This window comes from Schistocerca americana, chromosome 2, assembly GCF_021461395.2.
Source record: "Schistocerca americana isolate TAMUIC-IGC-003095 chromosome 2, iqSchAmer2.1, whole genome shotgun sequence".
Lineage (NCBI taxonomy): Eukaryota > Metazoa > Arthropoda > Insecta > Orthoptera > Acrididae > Schistocerca > Schistocerca americana.
This window is the reverse complement of record NC_060120.1, coordinates 311,123,952-311,147,711: the sequence shown is the minus strand read 5'-3', so window position 1 is coordinate 311,147,711 and position 23,760 is coordinate 311,123,952. Positions and strand designations below refer to the sequence as shown.

The 23,760-nt window shown below is 39.7% G+C and overlaps 1 protein-coding gene across 1 annotated transcript in view; it reads left to right on the top strand.

Annotated features, from left to right (window-relative positions):
• LOC124593984 (cyclic nucleotide-gated cation channel beta-3) overlaps positions 1-23,760 on the top strand; it is a 177,716-nt gene that overhangs the window by 129,455 nt on the left and 24,501 nt on the right. The window contains exons 4-8 of the mRNA XM_047132335.1: positions 1,789-1,922; positions 14,431-14,589; positions 15,178-15,437; positions 20,072-20,161; positions 20,271-20,458. Coding sequence (XP_046988291.1) covers positions 1,789-1,922; positions 14,431-14,589; positions 15,178-15,437; positions 20,072-20,161; positions 20,271-20,458 — 831 coding nt within the window. The remainder of the gene's footprint in view (positions 1-1,788; positions 1,923-14,430; positions 14,590-15,177; positions 15,438-20,071; positions 20,162-20,270; positions 20,459-23,760) is intronic.

Genomic DNA, 23,760 nt, shown 5'->3' with positions numbered 1-23,760 from the left:
ATCTATGTAAGTGGCAGTTAATACTAAAATCAAAATTATACCTTCCTCACATGTTTGACCTTTCCTGCCCACATCCCGTTGCAAATCCATTATGTATGGAAACATTTCTATACTTCTTGCATTCACTGCGCCAGATTTGCACCTGGTGGCGAAAATTGGAACTAAATTTTTTTCCAGCGTAAATCGGTTCCGCATCAACCCATTAGTATGTCTACCAAGTTTTTGCTGCCATACGATGATTACAGTCCACAGCGGACCTACGTGAGTAGCTGCGCTTTATAACCACCCGGTATTTCTCTTAGGGTGTAACATGCGCGCAACGCCACCAGGTCGCATTAAATGTCGCGGTGGGCAGTGGCCATTATACACCACTCGCCATTAAAATTGCTACACCCCGAAGATGACGTGCTACAGACGCGAAATTTAACCGACAGGAAGAAGATGCTGTGATATGCAAATGATAAGCTTTTCAGAGCATTCACACAAGGTTGGCGCCGGTGGCGACACCTACAACGTCTGACATGAGGAAAGTTTCCAACCGATTTCTCATACACAAACAGCAGTTGACCGACGTTGTCTGGTGAAACGTTGTTGTGATGCCTCGTGTAAGGAGGAGAAATGCGTACCATCACGTTTCCGACTTTGATAAAGGTCGGATTGTAGCCTATCGCGATTGCAGTTTATCGTATCGCAACATTACTGCTCGCGTTGGTCGAGAACCAATGACTGTTAGCAGAATATGCAATCGGTGGGTTCAGGAGGGTAATACGGAAGGCCGTGCTGGATCCCAACGGCCTCGTATCACTAGCAGTTGAGATGACAGGCATCTTCTCCGCATGGCTGTAACGGGTCGTGCAGCCACGTCTCGATCCCTTAGTCAGCAGATGGGGACGTTTGCAAGACAACAACCATTTACACGAACAGTTCGACGACGTTTGCAGCAGCATGGACTATCAGCTCGGAGACCATGGCTGCGGTTACCCTTGACGCTGCATTACAGGCAGGAGCGCCTGCGATGGTGTACTCAACAACCAACCTGGGTGCACTAATGGCAAAACGTTATGTTTTCGGATGAATCCAGGTTCTGTTTACAGCATCATGATGGTCGTATCCGTGTTTGGCGACATCGCGGTGAACGCACATTGGAAGCGTGTATTCGTCATCGTCATACTGCCGTATCACCCGGCGTGATGGTATGGGGTGCCATTGGTTTCACATCTCGGTCACCTGTTGTTCGCGTTGATGGCACTTTGAACAGTAGACGTTACATTTCAGATGTGTTACGACCCGTGGCTCTATCCTTCATTCGGTCCCTGCAAAAACCTACATTTCAGCAGGATAATCCACGACCGCAAGTTGCAGGTCCTGTAGAGGCCTTTCTTGATACAGAAAATGTTCGACTACTCCCCTGGCCAGCACATTCTGCAGATGTCTCACCAACTTAAAACGTCTGGTCAATGGTGGTCGAGCAACTGGCTCGTCACAATACGCCAGTCACTACTCTTGATGAACTGTGGTATCGTGTTGAAGCTGCATGGGCAGCTGTACCTGTACACGCCATCCAAGCTCTGTTTGACTCAAGGCCGTTATTACGGCCAGAGGTGGTTGTTCCGGGTACTGACATCTCAGGATCCATCCACCCAAAGTGCGTGAAAATGTAAGCTAGTATAATATATTTGTCCAATGAATACCCGTTTATCATCTGCATTTCATCTTGGTTTAGAAATTTTAATGGCCAGTAGTGTATTTTGGCTGATTAGTGTGAACGCTTGTACTGCGCTGTTGCAGCCTCCAGCGTGATGGGCAGATGGTCATCCAGCGGCGGCTGCGTGAGCTGGTGAGGGCGTTCGCGGAGCGCGCGCTGCGCGTGCGGCGGCGCCTCGAGCTGCCGCCCACGCCCTCCACCGACAGCAGCGGACAAGGTGAGTCGCAGCTCCTCACTCCAGTGTCTACAAAAGCAGTAGCAGTCGCGAAGTTTAGCTGTTTACACGTCAGAATCTTTCTCTGTGAGACACTTCAGATTTGGTTCAAATGGCTCTGAGCGCTGTGGGACTTGACATCTGTGGTCATCAGTCCCCTAGAACTTAGAACTACTTAACCTAACTAACCTAAGGACAGCACACACATCCATGCCCGAGGCAGGATTCGAACCTGCGACCGTAGCGGTCACGCGGTTCCAGACTGAAGCGCCTAGAACCGCACGGCCACACCGGCCGGCTGACACTTCAGAGACAGCCGATAAAAAAGTGTAACGAATATTTGCAACTGCAAGGACCAGTTCTGTCTACTGGAATATTTGTGAAGGTAAACAGGTGCGACATGAAGAAACAGCCCTCATCTGCCGCAGAAGATACTTTTCAGTTGATAATAAAACAAAGTTTGTAAGCAATTCTTGAAGTTGTCAAGTACATACACTGCGTGACAACTGCTAAGGAACAGAGACATTGTTGGACACAAATAATGACAAGCAGTGAATGACGACACGAAACACAGTACATACTGGTGTGTAATGGAGGTGAAGTCGTATATTTATAACGAAAAATGGTACAGATTTCCACGCAGAAAAGTAGGATAACAGAAATATGAGGGTCACTCCAAAATAAATGCGCACTATTTTTGTAAAAATACAGTTTTCATTCTGCACGTGTGAAACTCTTACAGTGTGTAGATGCATCCTTCCCACTTGTTTTCAAACTTAGTTCAACCTGTTCCCGTGAGTGGCGCTGTCACAGCATGTCTTCAAGATGGCTGCTACACTTGACGTTCGTCAGAAGCAACGTGCTGTCATAGAATTCCTGTGCTGTGAAAACGAGACAGTGGGAAACGTCCACAAGAGGTTGAAAAAGGTGTATGGAAATGCTGCCGGTCGGTGAGCAAGCAGGTTACGGGATGGAAGTGGGCACGGCAATATTGAGGATTGTCCTTGCAGTGGCAGGCCTCGTACTGCTCACGCTCCAGACAATGTGCAGAGAGTTAATGAATTGGTGACTACTGACAGATGCCTCGCAGTGAACGAATTGTCACGCTCTGTTGGGCTAGGGGAAGGAAGTGCTTGCAGAATACTGAAAGTGCTGGCCTTAAAAAAGGTTGGTGCCACTTGGGTTCCCAGGATGTTGACAGTGACTCACAAAGAATCGAGAAAAACGGTATGCAGCGAACTTTTGGAACAGTACGAGAATGGTGAAGATGAATTTCTTGGAAGAATTGTGACAGGTGATGAAACATGGCTCCATCATTTTTCACCAGAGACGAAGAGGCAATCAGTGGAGTGACATCATGCAAGTTCACCCAAGAAAAAATAATTCAAAACCACACATTCTGCTGGAAAAGTTATGGTTAGATTCCGAAGGACTCTTGCTTGTGGACACCATGCCAAGTGGAACCACCATAAATTCTGATGCATATGTGATGACACTGAAGAAACTTCAAGCTCGACTGAGTCGTGTTCGACCACATTGGCAAAAGCAGGATGTTTTGCTGTTGCACGACAATGCACGGCCACATATCAGTCAAAAAACCATGGAAGCGATCACAAAACTCGGATGGACAACACTGAAACACCCGCCTTACAGTCCTGACCTGGCTCCATGTGACTATCATCTCTTTGGAAAACTGAAAGACTCTCTTCGTGGAACAAGGTTTGAAGATGGTGACTCCCTTGTGCACGCTGCCAAACAGTGGCTCCAACAGGTTGGTTCAGAATTTTACCGTGCGGGTATACAGGCGCTGGTTCCAAGAAGGCGTAAGGCAGTTGAGAGGGATGGAACTTTTGTGGAGAAATGAAAATATTGTTCCTAAAGGATGTATCTACACACTGTAAAACTTTCAAACATGTAGAATAGAAGATGGATTTTAAAAAAAATAGTGTGCATTTCTTTTGGAGTGACCCTTGTAAATAACTTTCGTCTCTGACACAGGTCAGACACCCAACATTAAGATCAATATCGGACTCTCAAGCACTAAGGTACATTTTGCACCCTGACTACCAAACTGTTGTGGAGTCCTTGGGGGATATTCTGCCATGGCTCTTTCAAGGCGGCTTCCAGTTCTTGCACAGTTCGGGAAGGGGATGTTCATTGAGAAACACGTTTGCCAAGAGAATCTCAGGCATAAGCTGTAGGATCAGGTCCGGAGAGTATAAATGCCATTACATAGGTTCAGTTTCTTCACTTTCCAACGTGTTTGACACGTCAACAGCCCTGTGAGGTCGGACATTGTCATCCATAAACAGAAAGTCAGGACCTACCACACCTGTAAACAGATAGATAAATCCAGAATAACCTCCCTGCAATACCACTGTGGAAGTTGATGATACCCCTCGCAAAAATTTGCAGCTGTGTTTGGTCATTCTGCAAATACCTTCCAACACCATAACGCCTACGTCATACCGATGATGTTCGTGAACATTCTGTGATGTTTAATGTGTTCCCCTCTCTCTCCACATGAACTGGTGGCCAGAATCATTTGCCACTGTAAAGTGGGATTCGTCATCACTCTGACCAGTGTTGTTGGCCCCAACCAGCACGCTCCATACAACAACAAACTCTTTCTCGGTGATGACGTGGTTAAAGTGGGATGCATGTAACAGGCTTTCAAACATACAAATCAGCTTGATTTTACCACCACAAAATGGCTGTGTCACTGACGTGTGTACCCATAACTGTTGCAAAGTCTACAGTGATCTGCCTACAAGTGAGATATCCATTCCTCTTTGCCACTGGGCCTACATATGGATCTCCTTGTGGTGTGGTGGTCCATCTCCGACTGCCAGCATGCTTTCACTTAGTATTTTAATCACGAGATGACACTTTTTGACGCACCGATTACTGTGACCACAGTAGTGATACTTTGACAGGCTTCAAGCAATCGCAATTGCAAGCACTCAAATGACGTCTTTCAGACATGTTACCCACACCAAATATCTGAACTGTCAAATGCATAAAGAGCATTCATGCACATGCTCCACTGCAACTGAGTCATCTCATTTCTACATCTCCATTTACTAGCAATTGTCAGTTGTTTAGTTGCAGTAGGGAGTTCTTCCTTAGAAAGTGTCAGTTGTTCCTTAAAAATTGTCAAGCAGTGTACATAGCTTTAAGCTGGAGTCTGATATCCCCCCCCCCCCCCCCCCCCCCCCCCGCCCTCCACTCTCCTCTAAAGTCTTGGTCTTGGTCTTGGTCATTGTGACAGCCTGATATGTAGCTAGACCAAAGGCTAAGTTAGGTTGAAATATAATAGTGGACAAGTCTCTGATAAGGAGGAGGCTTACCATATAGTCGGGATTGGCCAAGACTGTTCTGGTTTTTTAGTACTGTCTGGGATAATGTCCAGAGATGCAAGAGTGTCAGGGATTTGAGACTTTTATGACTGGAAAGGACTTTTTTTTTTTTTAAATTCTAGATCCAGCAGCTGAAGAGGTCTCTCTCTCTCTCATACCACATATACCAATGATCCCAACCCATTTAACCATTTATTTTAAGAGACTTCTATTTCCAGTCAACATTTCCTTTGCAACACCAGTAAACAAGGCTCAAACCAGAGAAAGGGGGAGAAAAGAAAGCAGAAAAAGACGGGAAAAAATAAAGATAATAAATGGTTCAAATGGTTCTAAGCACTATGGGACTTAACATCTGATGTCATCAGTTCCCTAGACTTAGAACTACCTAAACCTAACTAACCTAAGGACATCACACACATCCATGCCCGAGGCAGGATTCGAACCTGCGACTGTAGCAGCAGTGCAGTTCCGGACTGAAGCGCCTAGAACTGCTCGGCCACAACGCCCGGCAAAAAATAAACACAGAAAGAGGGAAGGAGGAGATGGACAGACAGAGGGAGGAAGAGGAGAATGACAGAAAAAAGGAGGAGTAGGTGACAGACAGAGGAAAGAGGAGGAAGAGGAGATGGACAAAGAGAGGGGGGGGGGGGGGGAAGATGTGCAGAGGGAGGAGAGGAGATAGAGATTAGAATGTACATCCAATTCCAATATGTATTTAGCAATTCTGAAGCAGTACTGGGTTTCTTAGTGTTGTATGTAAACTGTGTAAATTAACCTTTACCAATTTGTTTTTCTATCCTTTTTATGGCTGAAAAGCTTCAGTCAGCTGAGACACTGGACGCCAAAATGACAAAATAGTTGAAATTGGTTCCAAAATTTCACAGTGTGCAGTCTGGAGTCCACTTGGCATTAAGTACTTTTAAAAGTTCCATAAATATCATAGAGTCCATATTACTGAATCTGTCTCAGAACTGTCCCACCAATGTGCCCAGAATTTACAGTAAGTATCTCTAATGTTTGTAGCCAAATTAACTGCAATATAATGCTTAGGATAAAGAGTTACCAGTTCATCTGCATGACTCTTTCTCATATTCTTTCAAATCAGCAACATTTGGTTTTCAACATATTGCAGAATTAATTAGTTTTTGTTATACATTAACCAGTGTCATAAGCTCTGGCTTACAATATATCAAATAAACCATAATGAGAGGGAAAATATCTGCAAAAGTATGCAAAATTAAACTGAAACTGACATCTTGCACCTTGACTTCAAACCCACAAGCAGTAGTGAAGGCTTCTTCATTCCACTTCTCATTTCAGTCCATTATCTTCTTGAAAAGTGAAGCTAGTTGACTGCAATATAAGATTTTTACCAAAAGGGATGCAGAACTCCTCTGTGTAACAGACACTTTAGGCAACCGTTTCTTTACTTCCTCATCTAGAGTTCACATTCTTTTGGCTGAATTAGGAAAAAAAGTAGCAGGTCAATTGAAAGTGAGAAAAGAAATTATGATTTCTTCAACCTTTGACGTGGCTTGCGATAGCACTGAACTGAGTATATGAATAATCAGTGCAGTAGAAAATCTTTTTATTCCTCTTGATTTTAATCCATTCAAATGACTAACCATAGCCCCAGCTCCATACTATGAGACGTTCAAGAATTTTAAGAACTTTCATAGACTTCACCAACAGCTGTGACATAGTGAAGTACTTACAAGAAAATACACAGAGCAGTTGTTTCAAACATAATAACTGATACCAAAATTTGACTGACTGATCTCCATTCTTCTTTTATTTATGAGAGTATTTGAAACAGGAGTCAACTCATTCTGTATTAGATTTGAAGTTTTTGTAAATACAAAAGAAAGTTCTAAATGATGATTCAGCTTTTCGTCCTGTATTGAGTTCATCATAACTGAATGCAAGACTCTGTTGTAGCTCTACCCAGTTGTATTAAATTCTTCTCCTGTTGGAAATTGCAGGCAGCAAAGTTGTGCAGCAGAATCCCACATTTGCAATGGCATTTCCTTGCTTAGATTTCTACGATTTTGCTGGTCAAGGGTATGATATGCAACAAGCTCAGTTGCTTACCTTCCCACCAATAACACAGTATACCTATTTAGTGTCAAAAACTGCTAATGCTGTTAGTGGCTATGAGATAATGTAAAACTATGTACCAAATGTGTAATTATTGATTTTTCTTAACTACGATCACATTTTCCGTAGCACAAGAAATTACAACTTTTAGTTCTTCTAACATCACACAAAGGCCCACTCACAGGAACTGGTATCCTGGGGTAGCGCCCTTCCTGGAGCTCCCACTTGTACAACCCTTTCAGAGAACATCGGTCCTTACCTGAATTGTAGAGCATAGTCAGTGTGAACTTAGAATTTTGCTGCAATTCATGGAAAATGGGCAATGCTAATCCCAAGATATTCTATAATATCAACAGTTATCACAATTTTCAACCCAATAAGGGATATTTTTATACTTTTAAAGTTCCCATTGTCAATTATTTCACCATTGTTTTCAGTATATGCTATGTAAGCAGTGCTATTTTGTGTCTATCAAATACACTCCACTGGCAAGGACAATGTGAAGCTGCCAAGGTATCAAACCATGGCTGTATTATATTTCATTATGAAATTTTTACGGTTATATTGTTTCTAGCTCATCAGTGTTTCATGTTGTTTCCTGCAGCAATTTCTAGACACGCTCTCTTTCCTGGCTGAGCAGTTCTTGCACATATTAGCACTTCATCTCTATCTTCAGTTCCAGTTTATAAGATTTCTTATACACAAGTTCATAGTGTGTGGGTTCGTAATTTTCAGTATGAAATGTATTTATTTAGATTTATACTTGCCTTATTTGGCACTAATAAGACTTGAGATGGTCAGTTACATGGAGTACTAAATTTTAGGTTCAAAATTTTTGGTCATCCTTGAATAAATTTACCATAAAAACAAATTAAATTTTGTATTATAAGCTGTACAGTGTGGTTGTAATTAAACTTTCACTACTAGAACCAGTCTAGAAGGAGTGCTCTAGGGAAGTGTGATAGAACTGTTGTATTTTCTATATACATAAATGATCTGGCAGACAGCGTGGGCAGCAATTCACAGTTCTTTGTAGATGATGTTGTGGTGTACAGGAAGCTGTCAAAGATAAGTTACTGTACACTGATACAAGACAACCTAGACAAAACTTCTCTTTGGTCTGATGAATGGCAGCTGGCTCTTAATGCAGAAAAATCTAAGTTAATGTGGATGATTTGGTAAAAACAAACCCTTGATGTTCATATAGAGTATTAGTAATGCCCCACTTGATACAGTCACGTTGTTTAAATATCTGGGCATAATGCTGCAAAGCGATATGAAATGGAATGAGCATGAGAGGATTGTGGTAGGGAAGGCAAATCTTTGACTTTGATTCATTAGGAGAATTTTAAAAACATATGGTTCATCTGTAAAGGAGACCACATATAGGACTCTTGCATGACCTATTCTTGAGTACTGTTAGAGTGTTAGGGATCCGTACCAGGTCAGATTGAAAGAAGACACCGAAGCAATTCAAAGGCAAGCTGTTAGATTTGTTACTGGCGGCTCGGATAAGGATGCTTGTGTTACGGATATGCTATGGGAGCTTAAGTGGGAATCCATGCAGTAAAGAAGACTTTCATTTCAGGGAACATCACTAAGAAAATTTAGAGAGCTGATTGCAGATCAATTCTACTCTTACCAACATACATTTCGCATAGGGACCACGAAGATAAGATTAGAGAAATTTGGGCTCATTCTTAGACATGTAGATAGTCACTTTTTCCCTTGCTGTATCTGAAAGTGCAACAGGAAAGAAACGACCAGTTGTGGTAAAGGAAATCCTCTGCCACACACCTTACGGCAACTTGTGGAGTATGTCTGTAGATGTAGCAGTAGAAAACTGTTTATTACTGGACAAGAGAAGTAGGGCTCTACTTGTTAAGCTGTTTTATCAAAACAAAAACAACAATGCTGCTGCTCTTCATGAATATTGACACATTAAATGAATATAGAGACGTCCACTTACTACACTGGGGCTGAGGAACATGATTCGGAAGTTCACATTAACTGACAATTTGGGAATTGTTCACGGGAGAGGCCCTTGATAAATTGGGCCACAAATTGTTGAAGACGTTACTGTTGGCATGGCTATGAATGTCTTTGAGCAGTGCATGAACTGTTTAATGACAACTGAACATTCCATGATCCACATCCCACCTAAGATGTTTCGGGCAGCAGTAGAACAATCTCTAGTGTGGTTCCAGGCTGTTTTGGATGCAAATGGTCTTTACATTGAGCAAAGTTTGTAATGTGTAATGTAAACATGGAGTGCAAATAACAAGTTAATGGTAGGAAATGAAAACCTCATAACTCCATTTTGCTAAATTTTACAGGAGAGGCAAAACAGTTTCTTGAAAAATAATGTAAAGTGATACAGATAAAGTTGCTACATGTCTAACTACACTGGTGTCCAAAATTAAAGCAACAAACAGCTGTTTCCACATCCTGTGTCTAATTCACAATATAGTCATACAAATTGTCAACAGATGTCCATAGGATCATGTTCTACACAGAACCATGCCAACAATGACATCAGGGCACCTACCAAAGAGTGTAGTGTTTGCCAGGTAGTCCCACAATGACAGTCACTGTGTGCACTGGCACAGGTGGTGCAGTATGGCACAGAGAAGATGTCTACCAGTCAATCTGCAGTAGAGAGCCGTAGGAAGAATGGATGCAAGACAGTCGCAAACTGATGTGGCCTGATGGCTTAATGTGAATTGTTCTGTTGTTTCTTGGATGTTGCAACAGTTTATAAAGATGAAAACTGTATCCCGAAGACCAGGGCAGGGCTGATCACATGTGACATCATAAAGAGAGGACCATTATTTGGCTGTAAGGACAGGACGTACCACCTTAGTAGTGCACTGCAGCTGGCATCTGACCTCACAGCACCCACTGGGAGTGTTGTACTGAGGCAAACAGTGTACAGATGGCTTTGATAGAGTGGCCTTTATTGTTAGAGACCTGCTGTATGTACAGAGGGGAGTTGCAGGAAGATCTGCAGGGGATTGACACTTAGTATAGGGATTGGTGATTTGCACTCAACATGAACAGTTACAATGTGCAGTACATAAAGAGGCAGGAAGACCCATTATTCTATGATTGCAGAACAATCACTGAAATGTAGCATGTAATAAGCAGTGATGATGTGGGTCTGGGAACGGACTGACAGGCTCTCTGTTCACATTTCATTCAGTGGTATGATGGATAAAGGAACTGGCTTCCTAGAACTACAAAGGGTGAAGCTCATCAGCTGGTGAGCCAGTGGCACAAGTATTTTTGAAATGATGAACCTTCAGAACTGGTCATGTTCTTCACTTTATCAAGATTGGACTAATGGCACATTGTGAGAACTGTAGAGCTCTATGCATCAATGATGTCTGAATTCAACATTGACTTGATGTTTATGTATGCCAACCTACATGCTGCTGTGAAACAGATCATTAAACACATTTATCAATTACAATCCTGTCAGTCAGTGAAAATGCTTTGTATGGCTGCCCTAAGTAGTTAGATAGTGCCTGCACACATGATAAATGGCAAAGACTTGAACTTGCTCAACAGGACCAAAACTAACCTGGTGCTGACTGACAACTTGTAGGCCAGAAATGTTTGAACATGGGGCCAAATCAGGGATGCCCACATGTGGTACCCTTTGCCTCCAAAGTTGTGCAAGCAATGAGCTTTACAGATATTACCATATCCAGTTGATGTTGGCAAAAACGTACTGCAGACAGGATCAATGTTGACTGTTGTGGGTTGTAACAGCAGGTAGATTGACAGCTGTACAGCAAATCACATAAGAGTTCACTGCTGAGCCACAGCTGTATACAGCTATACCAGTGGGAACAGCTGCCTGGCCAATGAGTAAAGAAGCCACTGCCTATATATCTGTACTCACTACACTTTTCAGAGCAAAATACAAATTAACGTGGGCGCACAACGATGACAAAGTTGGGAAAGGTCTTATGGTCTAATGAATTTGGGTATGTATTGGTAAATGCTGACTGCAGGACAGGAGTATACGGAAAACATAAAATGATTCATGCTACTTGCCAAAAAGCCATCGTTTAGGTAAGTGATTGGAGATATCATTGTGTGGGGGCCCCTTACATACCTGCAATCATGTCTTACCAGCAAGTGATGTGAGAATTGATTGAGAGATCCTGCACATCCATTTGACAGCCTACAGTACCTCTCAAGTGACTTCTGACTTCAGCAAGACAATGAACCAGTCTGTCAATATTGTATGGTGTCATAATGGTTTGAAGAAGACCTTAGACACCTGATCACAATCATATAGAACACCTTGCAGTGGTACTAATCTGGTTTGAGTCTCATCTTATTGGTAATGCCTTATTGAAAACTTTTAGAGTATTGAAATAAGTTACACAATACTGGGTGCAACACCACTTTTTATTGTTGCACTTGGCCACAAATTTACTGACTTTAAACTGATATTCTGGACAATGACCAGTTTGCTAACACTTCTACTCACATATTAAGAGAACCAGGCTAGACCTCACAATCAGTGGCAATTTCAGTGACAACACTCATCCTGAAACTCCTCATCTCAAAATCACAGTTTATAAAGCACAGCCAGTTGAGCATAATTTGTTATTAACATAAACATAGTTTTGCTCATAACTATGAAAGAAGTTCACAGAGACATTCCACACATATAGATTGCACAATGACTGTGATAGATAGACTTTCACAGAGATGTTAGTCACGTATTATTTCATCTGGAAATCTTTACATACATCGATGTTACTTTTGAGATAGCTCTACGTGGACAGAAAATTCTTGGGTGCCATGGGTTATTTCAAGATTTGCGTATTAAATTTTTGAATTTTAAAAAATATGTATTTGTTTATAAAGCATGTGGTTGAAATTTACTAGAGTAGAGTAGGTCCAGGCAATAATTTGGTTCACATAAGTATTTATTTAGTACATAACAAAAGTTTACAGAACTACTTTGTGTGTCTGCACTGGGAATTACTCATTTACAAGTACATTTGCCATATTTGACTTTATGATAATTCATGCAAACTCCTAATTGGTGGCTTAATTGATTGTTATTCAATCCAGACAAACTAGGGCACCAAAAATATACTGGTAAACTTCGGAATTACACAGTTATAATGGCACAAATGTGTCTGGACTTCAGTGCTAATTATCTCCCAAATAAATTAGTTTCCTGAAAATTAAAATATGTTACTGTAAAGCCAAAACTCATAGATTTCTAATGGTAGCTCTCAATATTTCTAAATTCACTGTTTAGCTCCAGTAAAATCTACCATTACACACTGTTATGATAATTTCAGTCATTGATTACTTTTAATCACCATGGTTTTAAGTAAAGGTAAGCATATCACTATAATCAGCATACTGACAATTATCATCTCAATAATGAATTTACATGGAATATGGCCTGAATAACATTTTGGTAGATTTGGTCATATACACAACATGGATAACTAGACTTAAAATGAAAAATGAGAAAAATATAGTTATTAAAAAGGAGTGCAACAATAGCCAGTGGAAGAGTTCCAGCTTGCTCTGTTTCAACCTCTGGACTCTTCAAGTCTCCATTGCTTGTGGGCAGAGGTCGAGCAGTCATGATTCAGGAGGGCTCCCTAATGCATTTACTGTGTCAGTCCCATTGTATCCTTTAGAGAGAGAGAATTCAAGACAATGAATGCTCAGTATCTGTTGAAAAATAATATCTCACACAAATTCTCCATCAATCATTGAGGGAGCTTCATTTTGCTCTCAACACAGCTACAAAGGTGAGACAAGCAATGTGCACTGCTTGGTTAGCACAGTATATATGGTGAATGGAAGAAACGATATTGAGCCAGACTAAGAGCAAATATGCTGTGCTGTAAAAACAGGCAGCCTGTCTCAAATATTCAGGTGGTTTCAAACCCTCATATTTTCAAATGATGAATTGGTTCACAGGCTCAGATGTACAGGCATACAAAACATATAAACATATCTTGATATTTTTGCCAGTGTCCACATACTTTAGAAACAGATTGTCACAGCACCCTTCATTCCTACAAAGGCATTGCTTCTTTAGGGTTGACAAACCCTGCTCAGTGGTAAAGTCTTGTCAGACAAGTTATACAGTATATACTTTGTATAATACATGAACAAATTGCCTCAGAGTTTTAATTTTTAATTATCTTATAGTATAATAAATTATAGTAGCATGGAGAGCTGCATCAAACCAGTCTCAGGACTGAAGACCACAACAACAACAACAATACATTTTAAGCGCTGGCAGGTTGATAGACACACAAACAAACACAAACATACACACAAAATTCAAGCTTTCACAACAAACTGTTGCCTCATTAGGAAAGAGGGAAGGAGAGGGGAAGACGAAAGGAAGTGAGTTTTAAGGGAGAGGGTAAGGAGTCATTCCAATCCCGGGAGTGGCACACACGCACATATCCATCCATTGGTGGATGGATATGTGCGTGTGTGCGAGTGTATACCTGTCCTTTTTTCCCCCTAAGGTAAGTCTTTCCGCTCCCGGGATTGGAATGACTCCTTACCCTCTCCCTTAAAACCCACTCCCTTTCGTCTTCCCCTCTCCTTCCCTCTTTCCTGATGAGGCAACAGTTTGTTGAGAAAGCTTGAATTTTGTGTGTATGTTTGTGTTTGTTTGTGTGTCTATCGACCTGCCAGCGCTTTCGTTCGGTAAGTCACCTCATCTTTGTTTTTATATATAATTTTTCCCACGTGGAATGTTTCCTTCTATTATAACAATACATTTTAATGATCATTTACATTTTAACATGCTAGATACGTAACAAATTATGTCTGCATGTTGTGTTGTACTACAGATGTAGAATAAGGAAAATCCAGGATGTTTTAGGTGTAGAATAAGAATGCACCTGATTCATAGCTAGTGCACATCCTAATACTTAATCACATTAACATAATGTAACAGTTTTCAATTTACAAAAGTTAACAGAATTCAAATGTACAGCAAAGTATAATAATGTTACAAATGTACTTGACTGTTTCTGTTTCAGCTGATAGCAATGGTATTTCTTCCCCACCACTGTATGAATGTGTTGAGACTGTCAACAGTGAGGAGCAGGAACAATTACCATGCACATTCAGCCTCAGCTGCAGGTCTTTTTTGAAGATTTTTGATTGTTTCAAATGTAATACAGTCCTTGATCCACAAGGTATGTTGGAAGAGCCATGTCACTTGTGTAGTGATCTATAAACTGTCTGTATGATTATAATGTGGAACATAAAAATGAAGATATGTGTGTCCGTTGGGGTTTTTCATCTTGAATAATTTGGAGAGATCAGACATCACATTCTCTCTCTCTCTCTCTCTCTCTCTCTCTCTCTCTCTCTCTCTCTCTCTCTCTCTCTCTCTCACACACACACACACACACACACACACACACATAAATGTCTGTCCACATGAAAAGTGATAGATGAAGTCTAACTACTCCAGCTCACTAAACAGCATTTAACACAATGTAAGCAGACGTATGTATTATTTTGCATCTCACAGATACTTATCAAATAAAACTACTTTATTTTAATTTTAAATATTTTGACTGTAAGACAAATATTGGACTGCAGTTTTGTTATACGTAAAATTAAATTTTTGATAGGGTTATTGTTTGAACAAAGTTTTTATGTACATTGTAAAATAAGCATCTGATTTCGAAACTTGTGCTCTGTGATCTGAATAAAAAGTTTAATCATATGGTTTTAAAAATGGATTCAAAGTGTACTGGTAAATACTTATTCTCCAGGGATATGCTACGTGCTTTGGTTGCTTCTTGTTACTGTGTGCTACTCTTACAACTGCTGGGTGATCCCACTCAGAAGCACATTTCCATATCAAACAGAAGAAAACACACCAGTGTGGTTAGCACTGGATTACTCTGCTGATGCTGTCTATTTGATGGACATTCTATTTTTTAAACCGAGGCTGACCTACCTTAGTGATGGATTTTGGGTGAAAGACACGAAACTTACTCGTCAAAGATACTTCAGAAAGTGGCAGTTCAAGGTATGGTACAGATGTCTAGAAATTGGTGGCACTGATGATTTTCCTGAAATATGATAGTTACCTAATGTTGCACAAATAATTTGCATACTTTTTGGAATTATGTAAACTGAGTTGTCTTTCAGGTTGTTCAACATAATTTGTATAACATTGCAACAAAAAACATTTAATATTCATTATTAGTATGTTATTCTATAATAAGTATTTTATTCTTTTACACTAATATGAGTACAGTAACGAATTTACAAACAGAGATTAATCTCTGGAATGAAAAAGTTGTCACAAAAAAAACATCCAATTTAATTTTACAGTTTATTTTGAAATCTGTCAACATTGTACATAATTTACCAAATGACAACAAAAAGACGTCTTCTGCATTGTTCTCCCCCCCCCCCCCAATCTCTCTCTCTCTCTCTCTCTCTCTCTCTCTCTCTCTCTCTCTCTCTCTCTCTGTCTCTCCCTCCCTCCCCCCCCTTTTCTTAGGTAGTCAAACACACACACTGGCAAATATAATTGAGTTTAAAATTCACTTAAGGAACTGTTGATGGAAATCTTCAAAGAGATTCTTAAGACTGATCTGTAATCAATTAAAATGTTGTTACGATTTTTGCTTATAAGGTGAAATGGAACTTCAGTACCAATATCACTTACTGAAGTCTGGAGAGATAAAATATCTACTCACCAAGCAGCAGCAGGAGAAATGCATATAAGGATATTGAATTTACAAGCTTTTGGAGGCAGTGTCTCCTTCTGCTGGGAGGATTGAAGGGGAAGGGTGAAGGGAAAGAACGGGCGAGGTCTAGGTAATGAGGAGAGTTTGGAAAAGTTGTCCAAACCCCCAAGTCAGAGGAGATTTACCAGATGGGGTGAGAAGGAAAGACTGAGTGTTGACTATACCACCTCTGAGGAGGAGGAGGTAAGGTAGAGGTTAAGGGGAGAAAGAGGATGATATGAAGTGAAAACCAGGGTGTGAGAAAGATGTCATGGAGGATTTAGATAAAGAAGGTATAGAAACAAATTTCTGAGAACTCAGTTCCTGACATGATACTATCTCAGGCAATTTGAGTTGTAACTGTTGACTGCTTTTCATTTGCTATCAGACAACATAATATGTCTTTAGCTTACGTTGTTGTTGTTGTTGTTGTGGTCTTCAGTCCCGAGACTGGTTTGATGCAGCTCTCCATGTTACTCTATCCTGTGCAAGCTTCTTCATCTCCCAGTACCTACTGCAACCTACATCCTTCTCAATCTGCTTAGTGTATTCATCTCTTGGTCTCCCTCTATGATTTTTACCCTCCACGCTGCCATCCAATTCTAAATTGCTGATCCCTTGATGCCTCAAAACATGTCCTACCAACCGATCCCTTCTTCTGGTCAAGTTGTGCCACAAACATCTCTTCTCCCCAATCCTATTCAATACTTCCTGATTAGTTATGTGATCTACCCATCTAATCTTCAGCATTCTTCTGTAGCACCACATTTCGAAAGCTTCTATTCTCTTCTTGTCCAAACTATTTATCGTCCATGTTTCACTTCCATACATGGCTACACTCCACACAAATACTTTCAGAAACGACTTCCTGACACTTAAATCTATACTTGATGTTAACAAATTTCTCTTCTTCAGAAACGCTTTCCTTGCCATTGCCAGTATACATTTTATATCCTCTCTACTTTGACCATCACCAGTTATTTTGCTCCCCAAATAGCAAAACTCCTTTACTACTTTAAGTGTCTCATTTCCTAATCTAATTCCCTCAGCATCATTCGACTTAATTCGACTACATTCCATTATCTTCGTTTTGCTTTTGTTGATGTTCATCTTATATCCTCCTTTCAAGACACTGTCCATTCCATTCAACTACTCTTCCAAGTCCTTTGCTGTCTCTGACAGAATTACAATGTCATCGGCGAACCTCAAAGTTTTTATTTCTTCCCCATGGATTTTAATACCTAATCCGAATTTTTCTTTTGTTACCTTCACTGCTTGCTCAATATACAGATTGAATAACATCGGGGAGAGAGTACAACCCTGTCTCATTCCCTTCCCAACCACTGCTTCCCTTTCATGTCCCTCGACTCTTATAACTGCCATCTTGTTTCTGTACAAATTGTAAATAGCCTTTTGCTCCCTGTATTATACCCCTGCCACCTTCAGAATTTGAAAGAGAGTATTCCAGTAAATATTGCCAAAAGCTTTCTCTAAGTCTACAAATGGTAGAAACGTAGGTTTGCCCTTCCTTAATCTAGCTTCTAAGATAAGTCGTAGGGTCAGTATTGCCTCACGTGTTCCAATATTTCTACGGAATCCAAACTGATCTTCCCCGAGGTCAGCTTCTACCAGTTTTTCCATTCGTCTGTAAATAATTCGTGTTAGTATTTTGCAGCTGTGACTTATTAAACTGACAGTTCGGTAATTTTCACATTTGTCAATACCTGCTTTCTTTGGGATTGGAATTATTATATTCTTCTTGAAGTCTGAGGGTATTTCGCCTGTCTCATACATCTTGCTCACCAGATGTTAGAGTTTTGTCAGGACTGGCTCTCCCAAGGCCGTCAGTAGTTCTAATGGAATGTTGTCTACTCCCGGGGCCTTGTTTCGACTCAGGTCTTTCAGTGCTCTGTCAAACTCTTCACGCTGTATCGTATCTCCCATTTCATCTTCATCTACATCCTCTTCCATTTTCATAATATTGTCCTCAAGTACATCGCCCTTGTATAGACCTTCTATATACTCCTTCCACCTTTCTGCTTTCCCTTCCTTGCTTAGAACTGGGTTTCCATCTGAGCTCTTGATGTTCATACAAGTGGTTCTCTTATCTCCAAAGGTCTCTTTAATTTTCTTGTAGGCAGCATCTATCTTACCCCTAGTGAGATAAGCCTCTACATCCTTACATTTGTCCTCTAGCCATCCCTGCTTAGCCATTTTGCACTTCCTGTCGATCTCATTTTTGAGACGTTTGTATTCCTTTTTGCCTGCTTCATTTACTGCATTTTTATATTTTCTCCTTTCATCAATTAAATTCAATATTTCTTCTGTTACCCAAGGATTTCTACTATCCCTCGTCTTTTTACCTACTTGATCCTCTGCTGCCTTTATTATTTCATTCCTCAAAGCTACTCATTCTTCTTCTACTGTATTTCTTTCACCCATTCCTGTCAATTGTTCCCTTGTGCTCTCCCTGAAACTCTGTACAATCTCTGGTTCTTTCAGTTTATCCAGGTCCCATCTCCTTAAATTCCCACCTTGTTGCAGTTTCTTTGGTTTTAATCTACAGGTCATAACCAATAGATTGTGGCCAGAGTCCACATCTGCCCCTGAAAATGTCTTACAATTTAAAACCTGGTTCCTAAATCTCTGTCTTACCATTATATAATCTATCTGAAACCTGTCAGTATATCCAGGCTTCTTCCATGTATACAGCCTTCTTTTATGATTCTTGAACCTAGTGTTAGCTATGATTAAGTTGTGCTCTGTGCAAAATTCTACCAGGCGGCTTCCTCTTTCGTTTCTTAGCCCCAATCCATATTCACCTACTACGTTTCCTTCCCTCCCTTTTCCTACTACCGAATTCCAGTCACCCATGACTATTAAATTTTTGTCACCCTTCACTATCTGGATAATTTCTTTTATTTCATCATGCATTTCTTCAATTTCTTCGTCATCGGCAGAGCTTGTTGGCATATAACCTTGTACTACTGTAGTAGGTGTGGGCTTCGTATGTATCTTGGCCACAATTATGCATTCACTATGCTGTTTGTAGTAGCTTACCCACATTCCTATTTTCCTATTCATTATTAAACCTACTCCTGCATTACCCCTATTTGATTTTGTGTTTATAACCCTGTATTCACCTGACCAGAAGTCTTGTTCCTCCTGCCACCAAACTTCACTAATTCCTACTATATCTAACTTTAACCTATCCATTTCCCTTTTTAAATTTTCTAACCTACCTGCCCGATTAAGGGATCTGACATTCCACGCTCTGATCTGTAGAATGCCAGTTTTCTTTCTCCTGATAACTACGTCCTCTTGAGTAGTCCCCGCCCGGAGATCCAACTGGGGGACTATTTTACCTCCGGAATATTTTACCCAAGAGGACGCCATCATCATTTAAACATACAGTAAAGCTGCATGCCCTCGGGAAAAATTACGGCCATAGTTTCCCCTTGCCTTCAGCCGTTCGCAGTACCAGCACAGCAAGGCCGTTTTGGTTATTGTTACAAGGCCAGATCAGTCAATCATCCAGACTGTTGCCCTTGCAACTACTGAAAAGGCTGCTGCCCCTCTTCAGGAACCACATGTTTGTCTGGCCTCTCAACAGATACCCCACCGTTGTGGTTGCACCTATGGTACGGCTATCTGTATCCCTGAGGCACAGAAGCCTCCCCACCAACGGCAAGGTCTGTGGTTCATCGGGGGGAGGCTTTAGCTTACATATTTCCTATATCAGTGAAAGTCTACATGCTTTCATTAGCTGTAGAAATATGTACATATGATAGTTTTCTACATTTCTCATAATCTAATCTGTGTACCTTTCTCCTCCTTCCCATAAATTTTAAATCATTTAATACAGTAAGGACAATTAATAATTCTTTGTGTTATTATGTTTATTATAATTTTTTCTGGTTTTTAGATGGACTTGCTGTCGCTTTTACCTCTAGACTTGTTCTATCTGATGTTTGGACCCCAGCAATTACTGTTTAGACTGCCAAGACTGCTGAAGGTATCAAAATAATGAGTGTAATTTATTCACTAAGCACTCTTTAGTTATATTGGTCAGTTTTACTTAACATTGTGTAATAACTTCCATACATAACCTTCTTGTCCTGAAGGTACAGACATTTTGGGAGTTCTATGACCGTGTGGACAACATCCTCAAGTCACCGTACATAGTGCGAATGGCGAGAACTCTCTCGTACATGCTCTTCCTAATTCATGTTAATGCCTGTGCATATTATGCGTTTTCACTCTGGGAAGGCCTTGGATCTAACAAATGGGTGTTTAATGGCCAAGGAAATGCGTAAGTTATCTTCAATTTATTAAAAAGTTCGAAAGACTTTCTAAGATTAACATTTAGGGCATTTAATTTTATTAGCTGATACTTTTGATTGAAGAAATTCTTTAATATCTTAAGATTCTACAAAATTATTTAACCACTGTTTTTGAAATTGTAGAATCCATAAAGAGTATGATATGCTGTGTGGCACAGAGACCACTGGATCATGACACTGATAATATCATTAATCATGTGAATACACAGCAGCTACCTCACAACTATCAGATATTATATAATTTGCCAGTCACCGTGGAAACTACAAGGGATTAAAACAAAATTATCACGCAGAATGAGTGCTTTTTCTGTCTTGCCATACCCCACTGCAATTAGGGAATGAGTTATAAACAATACATTAACTTCAAATACAGCATTTTGTTGGGGTACATCTAACTGAAGATTTAATCACTAGTTGTCTTGTGGATGCAACAGCTGACTGGTACTGTCATCTGACCATGAAATCAGCCAGGATGATAGCAAAATCTTTAAGGGAGGGCACTGAAACTCATGGGAGTACCTCTTTTTTTAAGCTAAGATCAGTGTCCAATTATTCAAAACTGAATTAAATTAAGCTTAATGAGAAGCTCAGACAGGCAGGATTAGAAATGTTAAAATATCATGAGATACTCATTAATGTACAGTGAAAAATAATCTTAGTACATCACAAGATTCTCATAAGAGTATAGTGGAAAATAATGTTAATATATTCTTTAGAATATCGAGGATTAAATACTGAAGTAGAAGAGCTTCTTCTTCGTTTAGGACATTTAGAAACTTGTCTGAGCATCAAATAGTCACAGCTATGGGAAAGATAAATGTAGGCGGATATAAGCTTTCAGCTCATGTAAGTAGACACACTTATGGAGAGAGGAGGAGTTACCATATATGTTAAAATTTATCGTAATGTGAAAAATTTAGAAACTAAAAGAAACTGTGTAGAACAACATATAGAAGTATGTGGCTGTGAGCTTAAAGAAAATAATGGCACTTTTATAATTGTAGCTGTGTATAGGTCCCCATTGGGAAATTTTCAGATATTTCTGAAAAACTTGGATTCTTTGTTGTGCCATCAGTCAAACAGAGGCAAGTAAATTATTGCTTGTGGCAATTTCAATGTAGATTTTCTCAAAGAGTCTGATAGAAAGTATGATCTTGAAGTATTACTTGGTTCTTTCTGTTTGACATCAGTTATTGATTTATGTACTCAGGTAGTACAGGAAATCAGCACACTAATAGATAATGTTTTTATAGACCAAGATAAATTTAATCAAATAAAAACTTTTCCCATTAAGAATGGTCATTCTGATCCTGATACACAGCTCATTACAGTATATAACATCATACAGTAATGCAAAACAGCCCCAGAAAATAATGCACTCAGTTTATGACTTAACAACTGGAAATTTTATGGAAAGCTTGCAACAGTTCAACTGGGATGAGGTGTACAGGGAACCTGATGCTAATTTAAAATTTAACTTATTTATTAATACCTTTGTGAGTATATTTGAAAACAGTTTTCCAAAGAAAACAGAGAAACGCAATTGTAAGAAACCTTCTGAAAAGACATGGCTTATGAAGGGATAAAAGTATCTTGTAAACAGGAAAGGGAAATGTACCTTATAGCTGGAAGGAGTCATGATCCAGACACAGTCAAACATAATAAAAACTACTGCACTGCATTAAAAAAAGTTATTAAAAAGTCCAGAATGTGCATGAGATTAGGACCTCTGGTAATAAGATTAAAACAATTTGGAATATTTTTAAAAGGGAAGTAGGGCAACTGAAGCACGGGAAGACAGTATTTCACCATTTTTTTAAGTGTTGTAGAGAAAATGGGATCCAGCTGTTCATAAGAAAATACAAGGCAGATGCAATACCTATGCAATTTGATAAAATTGAAGTTCAACCCAACTCTCCTACTGAAATTAGGAAAATAATAAATTCACTCAAAAGTAAAAGCTCAGGTGGAATTGATGGCATTTCCAACAGAGTATGAAAAACTTGTTCCCAACAAATAAGTAGAATTCTCAGGCACATATGTAGTAGCTCACAGAAACAGCATTTTTCAGATAGATTGAAATATATTTTTGTTATACCGTTGGATAAAAAAAGGAGATAGGTCTGATACTAACAACTACTGCCCATTCTCACTTCTGACAGCTTGAAAAAGTAATGTATTCAAGAGTAGCTTCACATATTTGTAAAAATGAAGTACTAAAAAAAAAATGTCAGATTGATTTTCAGGAAGACTTTTCAACAGAAAATTTTATATATACTTTGAGTGATCAAATTTTAAATGCTCTGAATCACAGAACATCACCCATTGGGATTTTTTGCGATCTCTTAAAGGCTTTTGACTGTGTGAATCATGAAATTCTCCTAGATAAACTTAACTGTTGTGGTACGATTTGGACACTGCACAACTGTTTTAATTCATATGTAACTGGAAGAATGCAGAAGGTTGAAATTAACAGTACAGACAGTCTCAAAAATCAGCAGTGTCCTCTAAGTAGGGGGTATCAAGGGTTCAGTTTTGGGTCCCTTATTATTCTTAATGTATATTAATGGCTTGCCGCTCTATAGTAATGAAGATGCAAAGCTAGTTCTTTTTGCCAATGATAAAAGTATAGTAATCACATCCAACAAACCAGAATTATAAATAATGTCTTTCAGAAAAATATTAAGCGGTTCTCTGCTAATGGACTATCACTAAATATTGAGAAAACACAGTACATACAATTCTGTACACTTAATGGCATAATACCATTGATAAATATAGGCTTTGAAGAGAAGTCTGTTGCTAAGGCAGAATATTCAAAACTTCTGGGTGTGTGCATAGATGAGAAATTTAATAGGAAGAAACACGTTGATCTGCTGAGTTGGTTAGGTTCAGCTACTTATGCTATTAGAGTTGAATTTGGGTGATGAACATGTCAGTAAATTAGCCTACTGTGCCTATTTTCATTCACTGCTTTCATATGCCATCATATTTTGGGTAATTCATCATTAAGAGAAAAAGTATTCATTGCACAAAAGTGTGTAAACAGAATAATAGCTGGAGCTCATCCAAGAACGCCTTGTAGTCATTTCTTTAAGGAACTGAGGATATCCACAGTACCTTTGCAACACATAATTTGTTATTAGTGACCCATCCCAGTTCAAAAATAACAAAGTGCATAGCTACAACAACGGAGGAAAGGATGATAGTCACTATTCTGGGTTAAATCTGACTTTGGCACAGAAAGGAGTGAGTTATGCTGCCACAAAAA